This window comes from Phyllostomus discolor, chromosome 12 (assembly GCF_004126475.2).
Source record: "Phyllostomus discolor isolate MPI-MPIP mPhyDis1 chromosome 12, mPhyDis1.pri.v3, whole genome shotgun sequence".
In the NCBI taxonomy this organism is placed as follows: domain Eukaryota; kingdom Metazoa; phylum Chordata; class Mammalia; order Chiroptera; family Phyllostomidae; genus Phyllostomus; species Phyllostomus discolor.
The window spans coordinates 29488977-29501181 of NC_040914.2; the positions used below are offsets into that span (position 1 = coordinate 29488977).

General features: G+C 45.5%; 3 protein-coding genes across 6 annotated transcripts in view; all 3 read left to right on the top strand.

The window, feature by feature from the left end:
* Positions 1–12205, top strand: part of LOC114511481 (zinc finger protein 345-like) — a 447937-nt gene that overhangs the window by 130748 nt on the left and 304984 nt on the right. The gene's annotated exons all lie outside the window — the stretch shown is intronic.
* LOC114511525 (zinc finger protein 345-like) overlaps positions 1–12205 on the top strand; it is a 101211-nt gene that overhangs the window by 70500 nt on the left and 18506 nt on the right. The window contains exon 2 of the mRNA XM_036013389.1: positions 9481–9604. Coding sequence (XP_035869282.1) covers positions 9481–9604 — 124 coding nt within the window. The remainder of the gene's footprint in view (positions 1–9480; positions 9605–12205) is intronic.
* Positions 5244–12205, top strand: part of LOC114511713 (zinc finger protein OZF-like) — a 45524-nt gene continuing 38562 nt past the window's right edge. The window contains exon 1 of the mRNA XM_036013443.1: positions 5244–5842. The gene's annotated coding sequence lies outside the window, so the exon portion shown is untranslated. The remainder of the gene's footprint in view (positions 5843–12205) is intronic.

Genomic DNA, 12205 nt, shown 5'->3' on the forward strand with positions numbered 1-12205 from the left:
TGAGTAGGAAATACTAAATGGATAAACAATGTTTTTCTATAGTGTGGACACTGTCACTGAGGATACAGGCAGGAGAGATCATCAGTAGCAGAGATAATTCCTAGTTCTTCTTAAGGGCATCCTAAGTCCCTCTTTTTCTTCCAAATTATGGCTCAGAATGAAGGTACAAAGAGTTACAAAATCCACTATTGCTTCTGACTCCGTGCATTAAAATTGGTGGAAAATGGTTAACACATCCCAGCTAAGAGTAGATGCATTTTATGCCTGAATGAAAATATATGTTTATTTGAATTCGTAGTCTTTAGGAATAATCAAGATAATACTTCTCACCTCAGGGAGCATCCTGAGATTCACAGAATGTGAAATATCTCCAAACAAGTTAAGGGTTGTGTTGCAGACAACACTGCCAGAAACCTCCAAGAGCTCCTGAAACCCTAAGTTGTTATTTACAAGTGTCCTTCACAGTGACACAACATGTTTTTCAAAAATATATTTATTTATTGATGTGAGAGAGGGAGAGAGAGACTCCAGAGAAGCCTGGCACAACAGGAGTCTCTGGAGAAGTCATCCGCACTGTCAAGAGGTTGTTTGAGGATTGACAACCTGCAATAGCAGCTGGATAGGGCTTCTGAGCCTTGAACACCTTATAGCCTCTGTTCCACCCACAGAATTTGTTGGTGGTAGCCACGCAGAGGCTCCCAGAGGTGAGTGAGTGTTTTCTGCCCCACCCCCACCCCTCCTCACCCGGCTGAGACCCGCAACCTGGTGAGGAGTGCCTGTTACATCCTGCAGCAGCCTAGGCCCCTGTGTCTAGGACCATGAGGTTCACTGAAGTCTTGACTATTCCCTTTTTTCCCCAAGCCCCACCAGCATTATTAGGCTTTATGTTCTTTAAATGAGCATTTCGTTTCCTTAAATGAGGAAATGATTAGGCCCTCAGGTCTCTAAACAGGAGGTAAATGCTAACACTTTTGATGACAGAAATTTTAGAGCTGGATTTTTACAGACAGCAGCACAACAGACTCATAACTAAACACACCAAAACCCACCCTGGTTGGATAGTATATTTGGTTAGAGCATTGTCCTGATACCCCAAGGTTGTGGGTTAGATCCCAAGATGGGGCACATACAAGAACCAATGAGTGCATAAATAAGTGGAATAACAAATCTATGTTTCTCTCTACCTCTCTTTCCCTCTCTATCTCTAAAATCAATTTATGGCCCTGGCCAGGTAGCTCAGTTTGTTACAGCATCATCCCGATACACCAAGGTTGCAAGTCGATCCCTGGTCAGGGCATACATAAGAAGCAACCAATGAATGCTTCAAAAGCAGAACAACAAGTTCATGTTTCTCTCCCCACAAAAAAAATCACTAAACAAAAATTTTTCAAGAAATAATTAAATGACTTCAAAAAATTAAATACACCAAAATCAAACACTCATGTCATCCCCTGTGCTGAGGCCCCAGGCAACTCAGCAGCAGTATGTAGTTGCATTTCATTGCTTGGCCATGTGTCTGCAGAGTAAAGTTTTTAGAGTGAGAGAAAATGAAAAGATTTCACAGAAACTACAGCTAAGGAGAGAGAATAGGTGTCATGCAGCCCTAAAGCAGTTTGGGCAAAGGGATGGGATGTATCAGGTGTTGTCAGGAAGCATCATTTCTTATTATATACAAAATGTATTTGTGGTCCAATCCCAGGAAACATAAGAGACAGAGATTTATGTTTGTCTTTTCTACTAATTTCAGTGATATAGGTAAATGAATCTGACTCCCATCTACAAAATAGAAACTGATCAAATGACATTTGCAGTTGGGACAGCAGGTGCCAGGGCAACACCTATGCATGTGTGGGAAGGAGCATCTGAACCTGAGATAAAGGTTTGGGACACCATGATGTCATATCTTTGGTGTAAAATGATTATCATGTCACCTTTAATTTCAGTGGCGAGACCTGCATGGGGAGTTAAGATGATCATTGAAAAACATTGGCAGATTGTACAAATTACTAAATTACTGAAAGAAATTAATATTGAAATACAAAGTTTTATATTGAAAACTGAAGATAGCTAGGGAAGAACTTACTTGTGAAAATGTTTTTTGTTTTGTTTGTTTTTTTTAATCTCAGGGAACACAGAGCAGGCCAACAAATGCTGTGATGTAATAAGTGAGAGAATGAAACAGCTTTCTGTTATCCAGGATTATTAGTTATTTGCAAGTTTGTCTCAAAATATTATTTATTTCAAGTTTACTGGAATAGAAAGTATAGAAGCACGTGAGATAGAAAGAGAGGGAGATAAAAAGAGATGAGATAGAAAGAACAGCTGGGTGATTCAAAAGAGCAGAAATCTGTGATGTCATTCAGTAAGTCTTATTCCAGAAATTATTGAGGTTCTTACAACCGTTGGGCACTTTGGTAGCTACACTGGACCTTCATTGTACAAAACACAGAATCTACCTTCTAAGGGAGAGACAGCATTACATGAAACCAAGTTATTACATAGTTGATTAGTAATGAGTTCTATGGAAAATTGAAAAGAGCAGGAAAGTATGATGAAACATTCACTGGTCAAGGAAGGGTGGCGACATTAAATAGGACATTCATCATAGACCTTGGAAGATGAAACTGAAGAAAATACATTGAAGACCTGGGGGGGCAGGTTTGATTTTTTCTTTGAAATCTGTAAATGTTCCTACCCTTCCTTACATTCATGTAATGATAGGACTACAACTAGGGTAAAATAATGAAGAGTGCCAAGTTGACAGCGTTTCTCCACTGGACCCACCTTCCTTCCCTTCCCGGTTCTTCTAGCAGAAAACAGTGCTGTGATCAAGATTCACTCACTCACTTTGTGTTAGAAGCCACCCATTTTGTCTTCTCTAGGACAATATGTCTGAAGCTAACTACCTTTTCTACAATACAAAACATCTTCCCTACTCCATCTTATTCCCAACAACATCCACATGTGGTGGTGTGGCCACAATAAACAATATGGTACTGGTGTCCCAACCTTCCTTCAGCTGATACTATTGCCCTATTCCATCAGATCAAAACTGCTACCAGAGAGTGTGGTCATCTTTTGGTTCTTCTTCTACCACCCACTCCGGGAAGGTTTGTGTTTTATTGAGGAAATTGTCACTACAACCAATATCACCTAATTTGAGGTCACTTCAAACTGTGAGGTTTAACCAGAGTAAAGAAAGCATGGAGAAAAGATGCTGATGTAGACAGGATATGGGGACCTGGTCTGCAGAGTCTCCAGGCCACTGTTAGGCATCTGGTTTCTACCCCAAGCAAGTGGATTTTTTTTTATTTAGCTAATTTTAGAGGGAGAGAGGGAAACATTAATATGTTGTTCCACATATTGAGGTATTCATCAGTTGCTTGTATGTACCCTGACCTGAGATCAAACTTTCCAATTTGGTGTATCCGGTGATGCACTGCACTAACCACCCAGGGTCCAAGTTAGTGTTGACCAAAGTATGGTCAGAGGACTTGCCAGTTCCCATGGTCCCCTCTGTAAATTTGAGGCTGAAATGAAGAACAGTGATTTAGAAACCAGTACAGCAAGTTCATTGAGTCTTAAATCTGACTAAAATGTCTTCCATTCACATGAGTCAGGAAACAGAAGGGCTGAGTTTCACGGATGCTCTTCCTGTTGCCTTTCCTCCTACTCAGTAAAGGACACACCCCAGCCCAGGCAGAGGCTGGGATTTCTAGTCTTTGGGAATAATTGAAATAATATTTTTTGCCTCAGGGAGCATTCTGAGCTCCCTTGAGTCTGAACTAATGTCTCCAAATACATAAGGGATCTATTGAGGACAACACTCTCCAGACACCTACCAAGCGCCCCTGAAAGCTAAAGTTCTTTAAAAAAAAAAAAAAGATTTTATTTATTTATTTTTAAGGAAAGGGGAAGGCAGGGAGAAAGAGGGAAAGAAACATCAACATGTGGTTGCCTCTCACCTGGCCCCCACTGGGGGCCTGGCCCGCAATGCAGGCATGTGCCCTGAGTGGGAATTGAACAAAGAATTATTTTATTGTTGTTCAATTACAGTTGTCTGTGTTTACCCTGCACCACTCCCGCCCACCCCAGCCAAACCCACCTCCTTCCCTTGCTTCCACCTTGCTTGGTTTTGTCCATGTGTCTTTTATAGTTGTTCCTGAAAACCCTTCCCCCCTTCACCCCATTATCCCCTCTCACCTCCCCTCTGGCTACCATCAGATTGTTCTTAATTTCAATGTCCCTGGTTATATTTTGCTTGTTTTCTTTTTTTCTTTTGATGATTTGGTACCAGCTAAAGGTGAGATCATATGGTATTTGTTCCTCACCACCTGGCTTACTTCACTTAGCATAATGCTCTCCAGTTCCATCCATGCTGTTGCAAAGGGTAGGCGCTCCATTGTGTAAAGGTACCATAGTTTTTTGATCCATTCATTTACTGATGGGCACTTAGGTGGCTTCCATCACTTGGATATTGTAAATTGTGCTGCTATGAACATTGGGGTGCATAGGTTCTTTTGGATTGGTGTTCCAGGGTTCTTAGGATATAATCCCAGCAGTGGAATTGTCAGGTCAAAAGGCAGTTTCATTTTTAGTTTTCTGGGGAAATTCCATACTGTTTTCCACAGTGGCTGTACTAGTCTGCAATCCCACCAACAGTGCACTAGGGTTCCCTTTTCTCCACATCCTCTCCAACACTTGTTGATTTGTTTATGATGGCCATTCTCACTGATGTAAAGTGGCATCTAATTGTGGTTTTAATTTGTATCTCTCTGGTGGCCAGTGATGCTGAGCATCTTTTCATATGTCACTGTGCCCTCTGTATATCCTCCTTGGAGAAGTGTCTGTTCAAGTCTTTTGCCTACTTTTTAATTGGGTTGTTTGTCTTCCTAGAGTCCTTTATATATTTTGGAGATCAAACCCTTGTCCGAGGTATCATTGGCAAATACGTTTTCCCATATAGTTGGTTCTCTTTTCATTTTAATGCTGTTTTCTTTAGCCATGTAGAATGAAAACTAAAGTTCTTTTTTTAAAAAAAAATATTTTATTTATTTTTAGAGAAAGGGTGGGAGAGGAACATCAATGTGTGGTTGCCTCTGACACATCTCCCACTTGGGACCTGGCCTGCAACCAAGGCATGTCCCCTAGACTGGGAATTGAACTGACAACACTTTGGTTTGCAGGCCAGCACTCAATCCACTGAGCCACACCAGCCAGGGCCAAAAGCTGAAGTTCTTAATTCCCAGGAGCATTCGTGCTGCTGCAACACTTTTTTAAAAAATGCATTTTAGAGAGAGAAAGAGAATCATCAACTTCTTATTTCACTTATTTATTCATTCATTGGTTGACTCTCCTATGTTCCCCTACCGCGGGGATGGTGGCTTATGGAAGAAGATGCCTTAACCAAGGGCAAGACAGGGCCAGGGCTGCTGCCTCAACTCATTTAATCCCCATAGTGCGCCAGTGGGACCCTAATACCCTGAACAGCGGAAGAAACTACATTACCCAGAGCCCAACGGGCCCAATGTGGGAGGGTTGGTCCGTGAAAGCCCCAAGCCCGCATTGCCACGCTGAGCCTGAGGTTGCTGCGTGACACACGCCACAGGCTTCCACCGCTTGGCGGTCATTTTGGCTTCTCTGCTGGGCTCACGGAGTGAGAGCCTTCAAAGTCCAGGTCGCCACTGAGGAAGCACTAGAGGAGTGGTCCCCGCTGTGCAGGGAGGGGTGCGTCCGAAGCTTGACCACTGGCATCGGGCCGAACTGGGGCCTCAGAGCCTCGCAGCCTCCACTCAGCCCACAGAGTCCGCTGGCCTCGGCCGCCCTGAGGCTCCCAGCTGAGGTGAGTGCACGACCCCCGGGCCCTCCCCTCTCAGCCCACCGAGCCCTGCAGCCCCGGGTGCCGGGTTCCAGTCACGTCCTGCAGCCCAGGCCCCGGTGTCCAGGACAGTGAAGCGCTCGCCGGGGCACACAGGGTGTGACGGGGTGGAGAGGGTGACAGACTGAGGGGCCACCACGTCCCCGTGACTGGCAGGGTCGGGTCTGATAATCCGTGCTCTGTTTTGTGTCTAAAGTGGCACAGAGTGGCTGTGGCCACTCTGACAGGGTGAAGCTGTCAGAGGGTGACAGAGAAGCTGAGGCGAAGTACTGCATGAGGAGTTTTACTTTCATTCTCCAGAAGCAGAGGCTGTGGAGAGTTGTGAACAGAAGAGGGACCTTGGCCGAGATAGGGTTGTAACAATTTCCAAACACTGCTGAGAGTAAGGAGAGATCAGAAGAGGTGATAGCTGTTGGGGGCAGCAAGATGAATCCTGTAAAAGGTGATATTACTGGCAGTGTCTGCACTCAGGATGGAAGCCCTGAGGTAGTACAGTTACCTCCAGGGCACCTGGCCCCAGGCAGAGTGAGAGAGCACTTAGAGACCTGAGCCCGTGGGTCGTGGCAGTGGTGGCCAGCCTTTCAGCAGAACTTTCTCTTTCCACAGACTCCTGACACTGCAGAATCGCTTTGGGCCCTGGTTTGTGGAGCTTATGTCATGGCCTCCTACTCTTATAGAGGTGGTCTGGGACTGTGGTGCCACGTTTCCTGCTGTTGGGCCTGGGGACCTTGAACTGACACCAGGCCCAGGGTCCTTAGTTTAGGTTTAGATTTATATGAAGTGGTTCCTTTGTTTGGCAACCAGTGGAATGAGATGTGGGCGGTCCTCCCAGGGATAGATACCGGCTTGTGCAAAGGCTTGGAGGGAGGATTAGCTGGTACAGAACCTGCAGGTATCCTTCCTTTCATATAGATACTGGAAGCAATGGGACAGCATTTGGGTCTAAAGGCACTTTGTGACAAGTTGGCTGTCTATTTGGCAGGTGATGGGAGCAATGGGAGATATGAAGCAGTGGAGGCAGGTGATCCAGCCCAGGTCTCAATAGGCTCACTGGTTGTAGCATAGAGAAGAGTGTGAGTGTGAGGGACTTGGTAGGACCAGGCAGGAGGTTGCTTATATAATCTGGGTGAGTGTGAAGGACCAAGAAGGGGGCCGTGGAGGTAGGAGAAGCAGTTGGATTCTGGATGGGTGTTTTAGGTGTGGCTGTGTGGATTTTCTTAAAATTAAAAAAATTATCTGTTCATTTTAGAGATAGAAAAAGAGTAATAGTGGACACAGACAACATAGAGGGAGACAAACATTGATTTGTAATTCACCTTATTAATGTATTCAGTGTTTGATTATTTTTAGTTTTTAAAGATTTTATTTCTTTAGTTTTAGAGAGAGGGTAAAAGAGGGAGAAAGACAAGGAGAGAAACATCAATATGTGGTTGCCACTTGTGTGCTCTCTACTAGGGGCCTGGCCTGCAACCCAGGCATGTGCCCTGACTGTGAATCGAACTGGTCCACAGGCCAGCACTCAATCCACTGAGCAACACCAGCCAGGGCCATTTGATTCTTATATGTGCCCTGACAAGAGATTGAACCCACAACCTTGGAATATGGGGAGAACAATCCAACCTATTGAGCAACCAGGCCAGGTTGCCACATGGATTTTCACATTGGGAGGGAGGGAGGGAGAGAGAGAGATAGGTAAGTGTCAGGGATGATAACAAGTTGAGAAGTTTTGGTCCCACCATCAACTGAGGGGAAATCCACAGTAGTATGAGTAATTTTCACTAGGGATATGAGTTTTAAATTTGGCCTGTTAATGGTATGAGTTGTTTCAGAGAGCAGTTCATGGGCATGTGGAACTCCAAGGAGGAGTTCAAGATGGAGACTTCTCCAAAAGGTAGTGGAGAGTGTATGGACCAGGGAGGAGCTTTAGGTCAGTGTGAAATATGAAATCATGGTCAGGATAATACTGGTAGTAATAGCCCAATAAGAAGAGGGTGGGAGTGAGGACTGGGTTTCCTTTTGGGAACCCTGGTTGTGCAAAATGGGTGTCACAACACAGCTTATGGATAGCAGTTGTCAAGTAGGACATCAGGGAGAGCGTATGCTGTGGCATATGGCCAAGGACTTTAAGGGATGCATGGATGTGAGATGGATTGAAGGCCTAAGAGTAATTCACACAAGAGGAGACTGGAGCTGGTGCATATTCACGGCTCTAAAGACTCACTAGAAGTTTGTTGTGAGCCTTGGTGAGACCTGGGGTGTCCCAGTCAGGCTGGCAGGTTAGTATAGGAGCATAAGCGATCATCTGTGAGACTCACTGGGCATGGGGTGGAGGGTCACTGGGGCTGGGCCTTCAATGAGTGGGAGGTGGACAGGGAAAGCCTGGACTGGTGGACAGGCATCAGGAGCAGGACCAGTGGGGGAGGACTGTGCATATCTGAGGTCTGATGTGGTTCTCGGTGAGGTTGAAGCAAGGAACAGTCAGGGAGGGAGGCCTTCACAGCAGGACTCTAGGCAACCCCTGTCAGTGGGGCCCATCAGAGTCTGGGTAGTACCTGATCCTGTTTGAATTTACCATGTATTCTCTGGACCACATATGCTGACCACTGAGTAGAGAGATCAAGGTGATGACTGTGGTACAGGACAGGAGGAGGCTGGGGCTGTGGTGGTATGGGTGTGAGAGAGAGATGTGGTAGGAAGATTAAGGTACACTTGGAGGGGGAGTGTGAATTTATGGCCCCAGGTCTCTGGCTTTGATCTAAGAGTGAGTTAAGGGTCAGTCTGTGTCTGGCAGTGTCTGGAAGAAACAATGTGGGGAACATCAGGAGAATTGCCTGAAAAGAGAGGTGGTAATTCTACATGGCAGGTCCAGAGATGAGAATCCATTTGTCTGCCTACCTGTCTATTTTTGTTGAGGGCTGATTCAATGACCAATAGGACTTAGATGAAATAGCAAAAGTCAGTGCCACCCAGGATTAAAAACCTCCACTGCCCTGGGGAAAGCAGAGGGGTAAGCAAAGGATAGATTATAGGGATGGTGAAATTAAAATCCTAGGAAAGAAGCTGATCAGAGAACAGTCTCTGTCATGGTAGGACTGTGGTACATTTCAAGTTGACCCTCTGAGAAGGTAGCTGTGTGAGAGAGAGGCGATAAAAAAAGTTATGTGCAGAGAGTAGGGTAAACTGAAGGCCTCAGGCCCCTATGATGGGGCTCATAGGTTGAATGGGATGCCATGTTTTTCATGTCTTGTAGGGACAATCTGGGAGACCACAGTGGTATATTGTCAAATCATTCACACCATCTCTGGCCGACTTCTCTTCTTAACCTATAATTGTGACACCCACCATACTGACAAGAGGCTGCGTGGCCTACCTTCCAGGCTCAGAGCTCAGGCATTGCTATCTGCCCAGCTGCCTGCTGTTGTGGGAACTCATAGTATCAATGGGGATATAAGGAGAGAGTGACACTGATGGCACCAGGGCCCGCTATCTGCTCTGATGTGGGGATGTGAGTGAACAGATAAACGTGGAGGGTGGGGGGTAGGACAAACTTAGAATCCTAGGAGAGAAGCTGGTCATGGAATGAACTGTCCCCATTCTGACAGGATATGAATTTTGCGGACGTGGCCATTGCCTTCTCCCAAGAGGAGTGGGGGCTCCTTGATGAGGCTCAGAGACTTCTGCACTGCGATGTGATGCTGGAAATCTTTGCCCTTGTAGCATCCGTGGGTAAGAACTTCACATTTCTCCTCATGTCCTGAGGTGATGTTTTACCTTCCCTATTTTCTCCAGAGGTAGAAAATGTCTTTCTCACAGCCATGGGTTCTGCTAATTTCCATCTCTCTGTTGTCATCTGTGCTGTTGCTGCCAGTGCTGAGCTGTGTGGAGTGTCCTGAGTCATGAACTCTCTGAGCAGTTCTAATGTGTGTTGCATCAAAAAGTACAGGGAAGTGTCTGTGAGTCAGGAGTCTTGCTGACAGCTTAATGGATCCCACCTTGCATGCCTTCTTTCTGGCAGGGTAAATATGTCCAGATCCACGACCTCCAGTTCTGTCCCCCTTTTGTAGCTAACAGTTCCTTGTGACTGTCCATGCCAAGTCATGGGCATTACCTACATGAGCCATGGGCTCTTGTAAGATCCTTCTTAAGTCAGTCTTTCTAACATTGTCTTCACTGAGTAGTATTGTATGCTGAGTTGCTCTGGGTTCATGCTGGCTGGTCACCACTGTTGTCTTTCATTAAAACTTGAATTGTTCACATTCTGAGTACATTAGAGGGTAAAGGGAGAACCCTGGTTTTTTGACAGAGTGGACATGGAAAAATGGTCTCCATGGAAACTAACAGGAGGCTTGGCCCTAGTTAGTGTCAGCTATGGAGAGGGCATGAGATAAAAGCTGTGTTCAAGCCCTGGCTGGCATAGCTCAGTGGATTGAGTGCAGGCTGTGAACCAGAGTGTCGCAGGTTCAATTCCCAGTCAGGGTACATGCCTGGGTTGCAGGCCATGACCCCTAGCAACCGCACATTGATGTTTCTCTCTCTCTCTTTCTCCTTCCCTTCCCTCTCTAAAAATAAATAAATAAAATCTTAAAAAAAAAAGCTGTGTTCAGATCATACTAGAAACCTGTCTTGTGTCCATTAGTGTTTTGGTGCTAATGCCACTGGCCATACCTTATTTTTTCTTTTCTTTCTCATCCATAACACTCTACTGACTTGTCATTTCATCTGTGACTTCCTAGCTCCTGGCTGTCTTCATGTCTGTGGCCTCAATGCATCACCTGTTTCTCTGCACAGCTCCCTCTACAGTATACTCCAGCATTGACCTGTGCATGCATTATGAGGTGTGCATACATCCTTATGTAGTCCTCAGACACCAGCCTCACATTCATTTAATTTTCCTGGGGAACAAACATAACCCAGCCTCCTGAACAGCTTTCCCATGTCACCAGCAGACAAGCCCTGCTAAATGCTGTTAGCAGAAGATTAGTTGGAGATCCTGCTTCTTTTCCATGTAGTGCTTGCCATCTTTGTACCTTTTTCTGGTGAGGTCTCCCCTATTTTGTGATCTTCGAGGTTCAGTACTGCACAGCAGCACCTTATTCAACCTGCCTCCAGGTCCCTTTCTTTCAGACAATCCTGTGGAACCAGTGTATTATGTCTGACATCTTTATAATTGGACTTTTCCTCTCCTACCAATATTGATATCCATTTCCTCAGCATTTCTCTGCTTTCAGGTTGTTGGCATAAAAAGGAAGATGAGGAGGCCCCTTCTGAGCAGAGGGTGTCTGTAGAAGGAGAGTCACAGGTCGGGGTTTCTAAGACAGCTCCAGTAACCCCGAAGATCCATCCCTGTGAGCAGTGTGTCTCAGCCTTGAAAACTGTTTTGCACCTGACTGAGTTCCAAGCAGCATACCTTGAGCAGAAAGCATTCTTCAGTGACGTGTGTGTGAGAGGCTTCTGTATCAGTGTAAACCATCACCAGCAACAGAGGCCTGCCAGTGGAGAGAAGCTCTGGAAAGGAGGCATGGACAGGGCCTGGTTTGTGACCAGGTGCAGGTGCCATGTATCAGAGACACCTCTCACCAGTAGGGTGGTTGGGAAGGACTTCCTAGCCATTTCAGGACTTCTCCAGCACCAGGCTACTCCTAATAGTGAGGAACCTCACAATGGTGGGGAATCCTTTCTCAGTGGAAAAAGTCATCACCAGTGGAGTGAATGTGAAAAAGCTGCCAGCCACAACCACAAACTTGTTCAACATGAGGGTGTCTGCTCTGGAGAATGGCTTTATGAGAGTAGCAACTGTGGGAAAGCCTGCAGAAAGCTCTTTGACCTTATTCAGTGTGGGAGAGCTCACCCGGTAGAAAAGCCGTATGAGTGCAGTATTTGTGGAAAATGCTTTAACCGAAAATTTTTCCTCATTCGACATCAGAGTGTTCATACGGGAGAAAAGCCATATGAGTGTAAAGATTGTGGGAAGTCCTTCAGCCAAAGCTCTAATCTCATTCAACACCAGAGAGGTCACACTGGAGAAAAGCCAAATGAGTGCAGTGTTTGTGGGAAATGCTTTAGGTATAAATATATCCTCATTAATCACCAGAGAATTCATACTGGAGAAAAGCCATATGAATGTAGTGATTGTGGGAAGTCCTTCAGACAAAGCTCTGCCCTCATTGAACACCAGAAAATACACACTGGAGAAAAGCGATATGAGTGCAGTGTTTGTGCAAAATGGTTTTGCCGCAAATTTAACCTCATTCAACATCAGAGAATTCACACTGGAGAAAAGCCATATGAGTGTAGAGATTGTGGGAAATCCTTCAGACAGAACTCTAA